At 39.1% G+C, this 16,779-nt stretch overlaps 1 protein-coding gene across 2 annotated transcripts in view; it reads left to right on the top strand.

Annotated features, from left to right (window-relative positions):
• Nucleotides 1-16,779, top strand: part of NLGN1 (neuroligin 1) — a 445,447-nt gene that overhangs the window by 21,112 nt on the left and 407,556 nt on the right. The window contains exon 1 of one of the 2 annotated variants that reach the window (XM_066601328.1): nucleotides 12,007-12,539. The exons of the other annotated variant lie outside the window; for it this stretch is intronic. Coding sequence (XP_066457425.1) covers nucleotides 12,047-12,539 — 493 coding nt within the window. The 5' untranslated portion in view covers nucleotides 12,007-12,046. Of the gene's footprint in view, nucleotides 1-12,006; nucleotides 12,540-16,779 lie in introns of those variants that run through there. 2 annotated transcript variants of the gene reach the window in all.

The raw sequence follows: 16,779 nt of genomic DNA on the forward strand, positions 1-16,779 counted from the left end.
GGCTGTTTCTTACAGCTGGCATCCGGCGGCAGCAGTTCCGACGAGCCGCGCCGCTCATCGGAACTGCTGCTGCCGGGTGTCCGCTGTAAGAACAACCGGCACCCGACGTTGTATGGAGCGGGATCCACCCGCGATCCCGCTTCATACAAACATTTGTTCGGACATAAGACCAAATGTACTTGTAAACAGGCTCCTGGAACAGAACCTGTTCACAAGTAGGGGACTATCTGTAGTTATCCTATGTTAGCTATACAAGGTTATTCAAAAAGGAGCAGATTTGGGGATTTAAATACAAACAAACTACAAAAGACAGGCACACTATCCACACATCATAAAAAGGAACATTCAAAGTTTTTTATGATATACCAATAAGTTCCATTTTTAGCCACACAGCAGCGCTGTTTCTTGTTTTCTGCAATTTAAAGAAAAATTGTGACATCACAGGAGAAATCATTTTGTGTGCTTAAGTTTGCTAAGTGTTGAACTTGGTTGCGTATGCACCTCCGGATCATAAAACTGTAAACAAGACACCTAGCACTGCGATCTGGAAGAAAATGGAACTTACTGGTATGTCATAAAAAAACTTTAAACCTTCCTCTTTTAAGTGGTGTATACATTGTGCATCTGTCTTTTGTATTTTGCAATTAATCCCCAAATCTGCTCCTTCTTTTTGAATAACCCACTATGTACGGGCTTCCTTTCACTTGTGATGATACTGAGCTGAAAAGTTTTCTTCACAGAGCAGGAACTGTCAGAGTATCACCGGGCTTAGTGGTCAAAGTGAAAACTGCAGGATTTTAGGATTTTTTTTAAATATAGATGGTAAAATCAAAAAAAAAAAGTTCTTAAAACTTTGTTTTACATAAAAACCTGATTCATACAGTAGGTTATTCTCTAATGATACATTCTCTTTTAGATAATACAGTTTACATTTAGTTGTATGTAAAACTCTAAGTAACGTATTATATTACCTGTTTTTTCTGTGCTGTGGAAAATACAGCTATGATACAATAAAAAGTTAATTACCCCATATTTTGAATAGAGAGGTCTGCTATTGACAATAGAACAATTAAACTCCTTATAATGGTCCTTAATGTTGCATTTTTTTTCTGTTCATAATAAATACCCCCTATAAGCTTTAAGCATTAGCCTACATTTCGCTCAGTGATTATTCCACCAGTGAATGAATATGCCGATGGCAAAAACATCAAAAAAGTTGAGCAGCAGTATAACAATATGGGTAACTGTCTGCTCACTGACAGCTATTCCACTGACAGGCTGAAACAAAGTGACTGCTTGTAGTGCATGAAAGGATATAACCCATTGTTAGTATTGCTACATTAAATACATTGGCTTGTGCAGTCTGAGATATTCCAGAATCATGCAAGAATCTTAGATTTTTTATTAGCTGGAGTATAGATTGTAGACAGAACTTTAGAAATATAGTTATTAAATTTTTGGATAAACAATGTTATAGTCGCTTTGTCATGGGAAACATTGGCCATATTAAGAAAACAACACTAAGCTTTAACTTATGGCTTTGATATCTTTCCTATGCTTCGTAAAGAATATCTTTTTCTTTGTTGCTATGTAGGCAAGGTTACTCCTGTGTTTGATGGGCAATCTAGTAAGTGTGTTATTCAGTCACCACTTTCCCCCTCTGTAGGCTGTATATTTGATTCTCAATACTTTCTGGACTGGTGGGAGAAGTCTGTTGCTGTTATGTTGTGTTCTATGCACTATACACATAGAACTGCAGATTCTGTTCTCTAAATGTCTGTAACACACACAATCATGTTGTAGGACAGTGTACAGCAGGAATGAGCAGTGGAGATGTGATGTCTGCAGCTAAACACAGTAAACAATGACTTACTATCAGGTTGCAGGCAATGTTTGTGTGAGTCTCTCCTTTCCTCCTCCCCAATGCTTTTTGTACAGTTCAATGAGTACAATTACTCATCCCCCCTCTTCCACCTCTGTTCTAAGGTCCTGTGTCTACTGTCAATCATTTGACAACAGAAAGTGGACAGCAGACTGCAGTAGGAGGAATGGGGCCAGCACTTAAGAGGGCTTATTCAACAGAAAACCACTATTTTATGTAAATTAAGTATATTGTTGTTTTGCTAGTTATCAGTCTGGCTATCATATAAGCATAGGTTGTTCGAAAAGTTAGTGACAATTTAAATTATAATGACAGACTTATTTGGAGTCACAGATCAAGTATATAGATATCCTGCTCCATGCAAAGTCTAATAAGACACCAAAAAGCACACCCACTAAATATATGTTTGTGGTAATCTCTACTAGTTAATCTTCTTATCTGTTCCTTTGGGTAGATAATTATTTTTTAATAAGTAATATTTTGATCAAAACAATAAAAACTTTAGTTCTACAAATGTTAGACTTCAGGTGGAGATATTTGGGGTCACACATCTACCTTATAACCTAACTGGTTTTATGGGACTTTGATATTAATGACCTATCCCTAGGCCAGGGCTTCGTTATCAGATGGGCATGGGTCTGACTCCTGGAACCACCACTAAAAACATTAAGTTGATTATTTGACAGCTCCATACTTTTGAATAGGACTGGGCAGCAGCAAACTGCAATAGTATGCACATCCATTACAATATGTACAGAACTGTGCTTGGTAAACATTGAAGGGGATGCGACACTCTCCAGAGCTCTATGGTTCATTCAAAATCCTCCTCCTTTACAAGTCATGTCAAAGGATAGCACAGATTCTTAATAATTTTGAAAAAGCTAAAGAAAAAGAAAAAAAGCAAGCCACATTATTAGATTGCTTGAAGTCCCATTTCTAGCTATTTTGCTGCAAGAAGCAGGCAGCTCTGTACATTGCACAGTGGCCCAGGTTGGTAATGCAGGCAGTCAAATTTTTTTTTTGCATGGTGGAGGGACATTAAGGATTCTTGTTTTCTGTACAGGAACTAGTGTCAGTTGTGTGAATTCTTTATTTATTTTTAAATGCTTCCCCTCAGAGTCCCCTCAGAACCTTTTGCAGGTTGAGTCTTTCGCCCTACCCACTCTACTCACAGAACCCCTGCAAGCTTGTTTACTCCTCTGCCCCTCCACTCTTGCTAGCTTATCTCCGTTGCGCTCACCCTTAACTTACTTAGAATTAGGTCCTCCTATGCCTTTCAGCGCATTGGGAGACAAAAGAATGCCATCATTGGCAAACAAAGGCAGCAGTTTTGGCATCATCCCATGAAAGGTTGGTAGTATGCAAGTCCTCTTTAAATGTACGTCTCCAGGCGATTTTGCCCTTAAGAGCCTCTGATACATTGTCTCTCATCATTAGTGGAGATAGAGTGTCCAATGTGCTTCATATTATTAATAATGCCAGCAAAGTGTCAATGTAATGAATAGTGCTAGTAAAGTGCCCCCAGTTAATAATACTACCATCCAGGGTTCCCCCACTCAAAAAGTTAGATACATAGAAAAAAACTGTTGCTTTATGCATGGACCACTTATACAGATCTATAACAGTTGTGTACCCAAGATCTAGAGGAGCAAAAACTTCAAAATGGCATATCATAATTCTGCTATCTGAAACTAAGAAGAGTTATGCATGTACATGGTGGACTGCATATGAAGGGACATACGGACAGTCTGACATTTTAATGCAAACAGAAAATATATTGCTTTCAATCATGTAATGACACAAAGGCCAAATAGCTTTATTATCTTTGTATACCATTGGGAAGTTTCCTAGCAGAACAAAAAAAAAGAAGTAAATAAAAAAAATTTCAAAAAATAGAATTGGTAATGAATGGAGGAAACCATCTGGCAGTCAAATGATTAAACTACTATTTACCACCTTTTCCAATATTTTTTTAATTATGTGTTGCTACTGGGCAAACCCCTTGCCTTTATATGTTTATTTTATGGTATTGACGGTTTTATGCAACTATAGAACCTTACACCCTTGGCCGTTTCCTTTATCTCTAATTTTCTGGATGGATAGCTTTATGTACCTGTAAGGCCAACCAAACCACTTCTCACTCACCCTCTATTATTTTCTCATTTTGATCTTTATTATTGCGCTTTCTATGAAGCACAATGGTCAGGTACTGACTAAGCATTACCGGCTGTGTAGTTGTATTAACTGGTTGAATACCAGTATACTTGTATACAGCATTCTGCTGATCCTGAATCATAAATGCTAAGTTTTGTAAGATAGTCCACATTTCAATGGCTGAATTCAGATTTAGTGTGTTATTATTGTAATTTCACTATAATTTGATATTGATGTCCAGATTTGCCATAAAGGTTTCATTTTATTACTAAGGGTCTTCTGATGTTTACAGCCTTTAACATTTTATCATTAAACGCTGGAATGCCAAAGACCAAACATCTATCATTATATTCTCCTTCTATATAAAGGACTCAACATATGCGCATCACATGTGGAAGTATTGATGCATACAATAAGAGCTCTTGTTTTGAGGATTACACAAAAACTTATTTTTAATTGGGGTATGAAAGATAAGCAGGACATTCATTTTGATATATATTTAATAACTGTAATAGCAGAATAAGTTACAAAAAATTACAAGAAGCATTTTAGGGTCCAGAATGACAGCATTATGTAGTCCCCAGTATTCTTTCTTGCATGTGTGACATTAAAGCATTACAAAACTAAAAGCTGTAACTAAAGTATTCTTATGTTGGAATCCATTGCTTTCAATTAGAAAAAAAATTGTATCACATTTAGAAACTGAACTTAACAGTATTTACATATAGTTTAAAATATTAAAGTTCTTCCATTTCTAGCTATTGTACGAGGGATAGACCAATAGCAGATCAGCAGCAGTCTGCCCCATCTCCCCCAACACCTCCCGGGACACCCAGCAATCAACTGTTCTCACAAGCTGGTGTGTTAGTGTAGAGGGTTGTATTGATGTTGGAAGCAGACATCTCCGTGCATTGTTCAATGGCCAAAGGTGGTACTACTAGCTGAATCCTACTAAAGTGAATAGATGTTAGTCTGCAATACCAACCCGGGGCACTATGCAATGTGTGGAGCTGTCTGCTTCCTGCAGCAATACAGCTCCATACCCCGGCCTGGGGGAACAGCTGACTGCTGGGGTTTCTGGGTAAAGGACCCCAGCCAATCTGTTATTGATTACCTCTCAGACCATGTTAGTACATCAAATCTAGTGACAGGATAGTACCTGGGACAGGTCAGTAATAAAACAAGTCCGAGGGAGAGAGAGATCATGGGAGCGAAGGATGATTGAAAATTAAATATAAAGGAGACATTTCTTTCTGAACTGCTATATGGGAACAGCTAGATCTGCACTAGATAGAAGGGTGCAGGCATAGCTGGAGCTTCCTCTTCTGCTATGCAGTTAAGAGAAGATACATTTCTCAGCCTCATCTTCACCTAGCTACATAGCAGAAAAGGAATCATAGACTGGTAGAGTTGGAAGGGACCTCCAGAGTCCAATCCCCTGCTCAATGTAGGATTCACTAAATAATCCCAAACTGAGTTTTGTAAGAAAAATGTACATAAAACCTGCTGAAAAAAATGCTTAGAGTTGCCTATTGTGTACATTTTTTAGAAAGTGGAGTTAGGGTGCCTACCCACTGGCGTTTGCGATTTTCGTGCGTGAAAAACGCAGCGTTTTCCGCACGTTTTTGGCACGTTTTTCGCGGCATTTTCGCGGCTTTTTTATGCCTTTTCCGTTAATTTCCATTGACATTCATGGGTGCATTAAGAGAAAAATAAGGACACATATGCAACTGACAGTTCCTATGTTAAAAATTGCAACGGACCGAAAAAAACGCAAGTGGACAGGAACACATTCTATCCTAATTGCTCTTCAGAAAAAACGCAAAACGCAAAGGAAAAAAAATCGCAAGTGGGTGGGCGCCCTTACTCTATAAGTATTGGATGAACAGCAGTGTGCATGCTTACTGCTATGCTTTGAAATTTAGGCTATGTTCACACTATGAATCATAGAATGGTAGAATTGGAAGGGACCTCCAGGATGATTAGGCACACATATTCGTTTTCCTGATCACTAGCCTGTGTAAATTTGCCGCTATCATCTGACAAACAGTATTATATTTCACGTGAGCCTAAAAATGTTCTCTTATCAATAGAACTTTTCCACGAGGAAACAGAGAGATGTACTGAAAATGAAATCTGTATGGGGATGAACGATCATAATAATGATCCTTGGTCCCTATACCAGCAATCCTCTGCCACATGTGAACAACAAAGTAAACACAATCAACATTCTTTAAGCAATGCTGCCTTCAATAGGTGGCACTGTGGAGGTATTATTCCATCTCCCTTATTTGCATATTACCCAGAGAAGCATGAATTGCCTTTTGAGTCGCCTCAATCACCGTCTACGTGCTCTCCCTAAGTAGAAACAATATTGTCGATCAGCATGTGTTAAAAACAGCAGTAGGCTTTTTCAAATGCCTGACATTTCTTGTTCGATTAACAGGTCCATTTTTGTCTTTGCAAATATGTGAAAGGACAAGAGATACCGTACTGTGTATGCCTCTTGTTCACGTTTTCTCTAATAAAAAGATTTTTCAGAGAAACAAAACAGCAGAGAATTGGTCCATGTCAAATGGCCCTAAGCACAGTGAGTAAACTAAAGGTTTAGTGGAGGTGGTCTAAGTTAAGTAGTTTTTACCTAGGATTCTTGATTCCAGGTAACAACCATCTTAAATAGTGCCTATCATTATAATTTTTTTGAGCATGTATCGGCAGTTCATGTTATTTTAAGAAACTTTAATCTTAAATGGCAAAAATGATGTCTTCCTCACTGCCGACGGGTTTGTTCCGGTTTGATGTGGAAGAGCTTGCGTGGCCTCAGCAACCTGTCCTTGAACTTCATCTATCATCTTTATCATGTATTAAAACTCCAAATGCAAGCAACACCTTATCACAGTGGGAGTCAGCGGAAAATTTTTATTCAAGTGCATCTGTCATCAAATCTGATCTAGGCAGAAGTTGCTCTCCGGAATGTAGTGATTCTAGAAGCAACCAGCATAATTTTGAATGCAGTTCTGGACTATAATACATTGTGACTAGGTTCAATTTCAGGGAAGTGATGGGATGCACTAAATTATCCATTTACATTGTATCGTGATGTAAACCGAAAATGATGTGCTAAGTAATCATGAATTGAGAAGTTTTCAGAGCAAACATTAAATAAAAATATGGGGAATAATTCACTACTGTCCAGTCTCCTAATACAGAGAGATAATTCTAAAAATTCTCAATTATACATTATAGCATTCCATTTTTGTAAGTATCCTCTTACAGTCGATAATTGGAATTCATGCTTAAAATGTGATTTCAGCTTTAAACATTCCTAGAAATCGTAATGCTTTCTCACGTTATTCTTTCATTAATTTTTTTACAATTATGCACTCACGGCAGGTATACCAACTGTAGATATTGCTTGCGGTGCTCATATTATACCACATGAGCCTACAGGAAATGTTCAATGCTGTAGGCTATAATATATTATTATAATTGACTCAGCATTCCAGTTTTTTCATTGTAGTAGATTTTGTCTAGCAATACTGTATACTGCACACACGTATTGTAAAGATTTCTGCACATGGATTCTTCATTGAGGTGGTAAATAAACATTATGGCTTAACATAACATGATATCTAATATATACATATAATATTGATATATATCTAAAGTATGGCTGTTAGAGCACTGTACAAAATTAGTTGAAAAAGGTCATTGTATATTAAAATAATTATATAGAATAGAGGTGTTTTTGCTTCTACCTACAAGAGTCTGAACTCTTAAGGGAATGCAGTGCTACTTGTTTACTCCTATTGATTGTAGTAGAAAGCACAAGAAAAGTGACCTTTACACAGACCAGGCCTACTCATTCTAGAAATAGATTAAAGTCTAAATTAACTAATATTTAGTTGACTCTTAAAAGAAAATCTGTTTAAGGCCTTAGTCAGACGGGCGTTTTTTCCCGCGATTTGCGGATCGCATGACGGATGTGCATCCGCAAATCGCGTGACCGGGGCCGAAAAATCTCCCAAAAATACTGCTCCTAGCCGCGTTTCAATAGAAACGGGTCGGAGCTGTCCAGCGCATTGAATTCAATGGAGCCGGCAATACAGCCGGTTTCATTGAAAGCAATGCGCTGCGGGCGATGGCGGGATGAATTTTTGGGAAGGGCTTAAATATATATATAAGCCCTTCCCTGAAATTCATCCAGAAATGTGTAAAAGCAAAAAATATATAGATACTCACCTTGTCCCGGCAGACGGAGTTCAGCCGCGGCCGGCGGCAGTTCTCCTGAACTGCTCCAAGAATGAGCTGCCTCTGATTGGTCACAGCCTGACCAATCAGAGGCAGCTCTCACACCCATTCATGAATGGGGGTGTGAGTGAGAGCTGCCCCTGATTGGTCCCTGCGCTGAGCCAATCAAAGGCAGCACTCACTCAACCATTCATGAATTCATGAATGGGTGTGAGTGAGAGCTGCCTCTGATTGGTCAGGCTGTGACCAATCAGAGACAGCTCATTCAGCAGGCGGGGATTTTAAATCCCCAGCTGCTGAATACTACTCTGAGCAGTTCAGCAGAACTGCCGCCGGCCGCGGCTGAGCTCCGTCTGCCGGGACAAGGTGAGTATATATTTTTTTTTGTTTTACACATTTCTGCATTAATTTCAGGGAAGGGCTTATATATTTAAGCCCTTCCCGAAAATTCATCCCGCGATCGCCGGCAGCCCATTGCTTTCAATGGAGCCAGCTGTATTGCCGGCTCCATTGAATTCAATGGGCAAACATCATTCTTCTCTGCCACAGCTGTTACAGCTGTGGCAGAGAAGAATGATTTGTCTACTATATATTCTCAATGGGGTCGGTGCTGCTGCCGCCGGCCCCATTGAGCGCATATAGAGAAGAGAACAGGAATCGCAGATCGCAGATAGGTGCGATCTGCGATTTCTGTTCCATAATTTATCGGATGAGCGCATAAAAAGCGCTCATGTGTCTGATACCATTGCAAAGCAATGGTTTTATAAAATCGCCGGACGCATGCGCATGCGCAAATTACGCGAAAGAACACCCGTCTGACTGAGCCCTAAAGAGGTATTCTGGCGATGGGACATTTTTCAGTTTTCACCCATCCACTGGATTGATGGGGGTCCAACCACTGGGACCCCCACCAATCCTGAGAATGGGGGACCAGTGTTCCCCCTATTTCCCAGTTAAAGATACATTGTCCTATTTCTGTAGTGTAGTAGGGAATGGAGCTGCTGGTTGCTCATATGCAGCAACCGTGTTCCATTCCTCTCAGTGACACCAGCAAGAATGAATGGAGCAGACAGAGATAGTCGAGCATAGAGTTCGTCTATCTACCTGCGCCATAGAGAGGAATGGAATCGCTGCTGCACATGTGTGACCAGTGGCTTAATTCTGCACTGCACTAAAGAAATTAGACTTGAACTGTAAAATGGGGGGACATCCTCAGGATCGGTATGGGTCCCAGCGGTCGGACCTCCACTGATCTACTCATCCAGTGGTTGGATGAAAACTGAAAAAAGTCCCATTGTCAGAATACCCCTTTAAACAAATTTTCTCACAAGAGTCAATCAAATATTAGTTAATTTAGATCTCTTTCAAGAAGGAGTGGGCCTGGTCTATGAAAAGATCTTTTTTTCGTGCTTTCTAATGAAAAAAATGTTGATTGCCAGAATTTGTCTTTAAGTGCTACAGATTCACATGTTATTAAAATAACTATTTTTAAAAAGTCTTTAAAGGAGTATTTCTATTTCACCCAATCATGGCTGACATAAGAATACCCGTCTGTAGATGGTAGCCAGGGTGGCTGCATGTGCAGATACATCTAAGCTGGAATTCTATGCTGTTTCCATAAGGCCACTCTCACACAAGTGTTTGTAAAATCGCGTTGAATGCCCGAAAATAGAACATAAAGCATTTGTTTTAGTGTATGTTATAAACGCTGCACTGAAACACTCGTTTGAGAAGCCTCATTGAAATGAATGGAGGCTTAGTGCAACATTTTTAGCAGACGTTAAAAACGCCCACTAAACGCTGTAAAAAAATGCCTGCGTGAGAGAGGCCTAACTCAGAAACTGCAGAAACAGCATCGCTCACTGTCTCCATAATTCCCATGCACTTCTATGCCAGTTATGGAAACAACATAGAATATGCTGCTCGGCTGTGTCATAGACCAGGGGGCTAAGCCTCGGAAATAGGTGTGGATTCAAATTGTGGAACCCACTTTTACGGCATATCCTGTTCATATGCAAGAAAAGTCCAAGTTGGGAATATCCGTTTAAGCTTTAATGGTGGAAAGAGAAGGCAGAGAAGATATTTCTGTTTCTGTCAAACTTTTGCCCATAATTAGGATAAGATATTCCAACCTCAACCTAATTTCATAGTAACTCATTTTTATTTTAGGTGACACAAGCAGCCACCTTTCCTTCTAAAACCAGGGACCTGAAAGGTTTCTCAAAATTATTGGGAGATACTGATTCTGGAAAAACAAAAAATTATAGAACACGTTTTATTTGTGTGTCAAAAAAGTTAGTTATAGGGCAAATACATTTTGTAATAAATGATAAACCAAACATGTCAACATATTTTGTTGAATTACAGTAATAAAACTCGGTGAATTTTGTTCTTCAAATGCTGCTATATTTGTATGCACATGGGCAAAATGTGATATTATGATAGTAAGCGAACCAGGATGAGTGATTAATGCTTTTAGTAGGATATCTTCTTTAATGGCCTTTCATTAGAGATGAGCGAGCATACTCGCTAAGGACAATTACTCGATCGAGCATTGTCCTTTGCGAGTACCTGCCCGCTCGGAAGAAAAGGTTCAGCTGCCGGCGGGGGGCGGGGAGTGGCAGGGGAGAGCGGGGGGGGGGGGGAACGGAGGGGTGAGAGGTGAGTTGCGGCAGTGAGCAGTGGGGAGTGGGGGGAAGAGAGGGAGAGAGAGATCTCCCCTCCGTTCCTCCTCGCTCCCCACCCGCCACCGGCAGACGAACCTTTTCTTCCAAGCGGGCAGGTACTCGCTAAGGGCAATGCTCGATCGAGTAATTGCCCTTAGCGAGTATGCTCGCTCATCTCTACCTTTCATATCTATCTATCTAGTTCATATCTATCAATATATCTATCTATCTCATATCTATCTATTCATCTATCTCTTATCTATCTATCTAATATATCTATCTATCTCATATCTATAAGTCTATCTATCTCATATCTATCTATCTACACGTCATTCTATCTATCTCATATCAATCTACATATCTAATATATCTATCTATCTTATCTATCTATCTATCTATCTATCTAATATCTATCTATCTATCTATCTATCTATCTATCTATCTATCTATCTCATATCTATCAAGCTATCTATGTATATATCTTTCTATCCGTGTCTGTATACCTTTTCTATATTTAGCTGTCAATTTCTTTATAAGTTTCAAAAAATTGTTTCCAGTTTTCTAAGTTAATTTTGTGGTTTTAAAAAAAAGTTTAGCATTTTTTTCATTGTCTAAATAATAAAATATCAATTCTGTGTTTCTTGAATATAATTAAAGTAATCTTACTTTTCTCTAATTAGAGAGATAAATTGTTAAGCTATACATAGTAGCTTGTACAACATGTAATTATTACTGTCTGTTTTATGCATTTTTTTCCCTATTAATGACTTATTCTCATTTTCTCCAGGATATAGACCTGCGGCTAACTGGATTTGATTTGTAAGAAGGCAATGTGCAGTAAATGGCAGTTCTTCTGATGTTGCTACTATGGAAAACAGTAATGTCAATAGAATGTAGCCTGATAAATAGTGCTTAGTGAAGATGCTGCTTCAGTGAGTGTGAAATCAATGGAAGATTCTTACTGCGTGAAAACCCTTCTGAGATTTTCCTGGCAGGATCACATTTAACAAACCTGATACATTTCCTTCGATTGCCCTGTGTTACACAAGTGGATACAAATAATATTGCTTTCCTCTGCAACTAATGTGGGACTATGGCATTTCCAAGGTCCATTCGGTTGAACTGTTTATGGAGAGTAGCAAGGTTACGTCTCCTACCCATGGGATTGGATATCATGTTTCCTTTATGTATATTTGGATTTTTACTTCAAATTACAACTGTTTACTCACAAAAACTGGATGATGTGGACCCCATAGTTACAACGACTTATGGCAAAGTACGAGGCGTTAAAAAGGAACTAAATAATGAAATACTAGGTCCTGTTATTCAGTTCCTTGGTGTTCCTTATGCTGCTCCTCCCGTAGGGGAGCGTCGTTTCCAGCCACCGGAGCCTCCAACAACTTGGGGAGATATTAAAAATGCCACTCAGTTTGCACCGGTTTGTCCCCAAAACATTGTGGGAGGCAGACTTCCTGAAGTCATGCTTCCTGTTTGGTTCACCAACAACCTGGATGTAATTTCTTCCTATGTGCAAGACCAGAATGAGGACTGCCTATATGTAAATATATATGTTCCAACTGAGGATGGTGAGTTACATGCGGAAACAAAAACCAACGAGATTTTTTTTGTTATTTTGCTTTTCCTCAGTTCTAACCATATTAATCCTGTATATAGGTTGCATGCCCGGTTAGTTGTCAGCATGCTGGCTTTTGATGTGCATGATGCTTTTTTGTGTGTGATCCTGTTTTTGTATTCATGTCTACACTCATATTCTTCTAAGGCACGGGTATTACAATGGAAGGTATTTCCTGTCTCCTACCTGCCCATTGATGATACATTTTCCTCCATTTGCATGTGCAGGCGCCACAGCGTTGGAAGCATAGCCAAAGGCAGAGTTAGGTAAACGGTGTTGCATGCTCCTACTCTCTGTCATGGAGCTCCATGTTATTTTTTAGTTTTTTATTCATTTTTCAGTAAAAAGAATATCCAAGGAATGTGTTCGAAAACCCGGCAAGAAAATATGTAGAAAAGGAGGTATGTATTACAGCTACAGAAAAAAAAACAACAGTAAATACAAGTGGGAAATGCTAAGGAGAGTAGACATAAGGAGGAATATAAAGTACTGCATTTATAATGCATCAGCATAGGTCTCAATATTGACATTATATTCATGCAGTATATTGTCATAGCTAATATATTTGGAGTGCGTTAAACCTACTCTCATTTTGTAAAGAGTTTTCGATAAATGCAAATGAAAGATCCTCCTCGATTATTATATCACACACACAATTATTAGTTTTATTAAGGACCTTATGTGAAGGTCGTTCAGCTTTGGGAAAAGGTAACTAATTCATATGAGGCGAAGTTGCTTACTTGCATACTATATTCTTCATTAACCATTCAATTAATATTAACACAATTGTGATTTTCAAGTGGTACCCAACAGCAGTGTTTAGCCCACCGGAATATATAATCCAAATGGAGCTGTTTCTATGTTACACAGTTTTGTTTTTTATCTCTAAGCTGTTGTATGAAATGCTGTTAGGGAAGCATTTCTTATATTTAGCATATCATACATACAAAATAAATAATGTAAAATATAGACATTACGATCTTCATTGTCTTATGCAAAAAAAATTGGTACAGCCATTCACACGTAAAAAGTACTCTAAGAATTAATATTTTCCAATGGTTCAGCCAGTTTAAAGGAGTTATCCAAGCTTTAAAAATAGTTCAGCTAATTGAAGAGGCCGCTCCCATCGATCTGATATTGATGGTCTATCCTGAGGATAGGCCATTAATTTTTAAAGCATGGATAACCACTTCAAGATTAGTTTATGGAGCTTAGATTCATTTTCGTTTACTATTGGATTGATTCCACTAAATATATAATGCTCTGTTCACAAGAACAGGTTTGTTGGCTTTTGATTGAATTGGATTTAAAAGTATAAGGGTTTGATTGCATATGAACGTATAAGGGTCCAAGCACGCTCCTTCCTATGGATTTGTATTATAGACTTTTATAGGCACTCCATGTGCAGTAATAAGGTACTTCCGTGAGGCACAATATTCTTCTATGAAAGCATTCCAATAGAGCATTGTGAAACCTATACAATTGCAGGCACATTGCAGGCAACACTGATACGTAATAAGGGGCCTTCAACCCATGTTAATTTTGTGAAATCACAGCAAAACGTCGGCATTTTGACAGATTTGCAGTAATTGCGCTAAAAACCATTACTCAACTGCAACATATAGATACATTCATAAAAAGACACTCTGAGGAAGCTTTTTATTACTTCCCTGGGGTGCATTTACCTACTAGGGTAAAAATCGACTTAGCTGCTTTGTAAATGAGAAAGCCATTCTGGTCTGGCCCACTGTTTTCCTGTAGGTCACCAGGGACGACAGGGGACCGGACCGGCTCTTAAATCAATGAGCAGTAGTAATGTATAGGGCAGCATCAGGCAAACATCCTCGCTGTTCAGGAGACCATGGAGCACCACCTTCCAAACATCCAATATATAGAGAGTCACAGTATCATGAGGCAGACATCCAATGATTCCAGAAAGCTGCTTTATGTGCAAAGGTCCAGTTACAATACAGTGCAACATTTTGGCAGAGTAAAATGCCTTTTTCAAACTGAAAAATGCAGTTAAGTCTGATAAAACATTTGTAAATGAAACACCTCATTGGATGTCCTCCTGGTGATACTGTTAGGCCTCAGTCACACGGGCGCATCGGCACCCGTACACCGGCGCCGATGCGCCCGTGTAACTGCAGGAAGGAGACGGACGTACCTAAAGACGGCCGTCTCTCTGCAGCGCCGGAGGAAAGAACACATGACCGGCAATGAAGCCGGTCAGATGTTCTTTCCTCCGGCGCTTCAGAGAGACGTCCGTCTTCAGGTACGGCTGTCTGCTGGTGTCAGTCACATGGGCGCATCGGCGCCGGTGTACGGGTGCCGATGCACCCGTGTGACTGAGGCCTTACTCTCTCTATATCTTACACCAATGAAGCAGCAGATAAGTAGATTAACTGCTCTAGTAGGCACTTTTGGCAACTTCACCCTCGAAAAACAATAAAAAGTTTTTAAGTCCTTACCATATATGTCTTCTGTCCTTAAGATCTATTTCTGAATTTGGTTTAAAAAATGCATTCAAAAACTGCACCATATCTTTACTGCGTGACCACCATATTAATATATAAATTCACTATAATTACAAATTAAAATGTCTCTATTTTAAATTAACATGGGGCCCTTGCACAAGACTCTTAGGATATTGTATTCTCGTCTTGTTAAATGTAGAACGCATGTCTCTCCAGAACACTATAATAATGACACTTTAAATCCTTAATATATTTCATTTAGAGGAATTGCTACCTCAGTGTTCATGAGTAAATTAATACTAAATAGAGATGAGCGAGCATACTCGCTAAGAGCAATTACTTGAGCGAGTATTTTCCTTAGTGAGTACCTGCCCGCTCAGAAGCAAAGATTCAGGTGCCGGCGGGGGGCGGGGAGCAGTGAGTTGCGGGAGTGAGCAGGGTGGAGCGGGGGGGAGAGAGATCTCCCCTCCGTCCATCCCCCCTGCTCTCCCCCGCCACTCCCCGCCCCCCGCCGGCACCCAAATCTTTTCTTCCGAGCGGGAAGGTACTCGCTAAGGACAATGCTCGCTCGAGTATTTGCCCTTAGCGAGTATGCTCACTCATCTCTAATACTAAAGTATTGATACTAGGGGCAATTCAGATTCTATATGACTCTGTATATAAGTCCATAGGTAGGACTTTACATGAAATGCTTAAATTATTGTGTAGCAATAGAATGGCGACTAACTATAACAATGATAATGGTTACAACCTGCTGCTCACAAAGCAGCCAATGCTTACTAAAAAAACTAAAAAAAGTAAATTCTACTTAAAGGTTTTTCTTATTTTAGTCATGAAAGACCACCAGGTGGCTTCTCTCATATGCACAACCTAGCACAGTCATGGCAGGATATCAGGACTTTCCAAAAAAAGAATTAATTGTCACCTAAATTAAGGAGCGGAAAAAAATTCAATCAAAATTTGTATTAATAGGCATGCCGAGAGTGTCAGGCTGTAAATAATTACTGGACAAAAACAATCACAAATTAATTGCTGGATGAATGACCGTGAGCCACAAGTAATGTGCCTGCATTTAGTTCTTAAGAAACATGGTACAATCATTTCACAAAAATATTCCCTATGTATGTTAAATATATTTATTTTGTTTTGGATTGGGCATCATGCTAAAATTGATCCATGTTACCATTAGGTAAAACCCCATTCCATCCTATAGTTTTTAGGCTAATGAATAAAATAAGATACTGGCATGGTAATTGGCATATCAAGCAGTTTGTGCTCCATATAATTGTGTTAGATGCATCTAGTGAACTCTGATGGGTCGTTTATGTCATTTTGAATTATTTATCATAATTAGGTTGTTCAAAATGCAAGGAAAAGGACATATTTTGGACCTGTGCTTTTGGTTTAAAGCTTAACGTTAATACAACTTGAGTCAATTCAATGGATCTTCTAAAGATATAGAATATTTTATTAAAAGACCGTTATGCCTTGAAATTACTTTCTTGATAGATTGTCTTGTTAAATTTTGTCCAAGTCTGTTCAGGTGTCTTAATGCGCTACGGCTGTTGCCTGGAAAGAATTCTGAGGAACTTTAAGTCACCTGGTCTAGTGAGCTTGAAGGAGTCTTCCAATTTTTTTTTTTGCGAAAACCTGCGTAAATAAAATAACATATTCAACTGTCCCCTGCAGGTCCAGGGTCTCATCTCATATTGCTTG

The sequence above is a fragment of the Eleutherodactylus coqui genome, chromosome 1, assembly GCF_035609145.1.
Source record: "Eleutherodactylus coqui strain aEleCoq1 chromosome 1, aEleCoq1.hap1, whole genome shotgun sequence".
Taxonomy (NCBI): domain Eukaryota; kingdom Metazoa; phylum Chordata; class Amphibia; order Anura; family Eleutherodactylidae; genus Eleutherodactylus; species Eleutherodactylus coqui.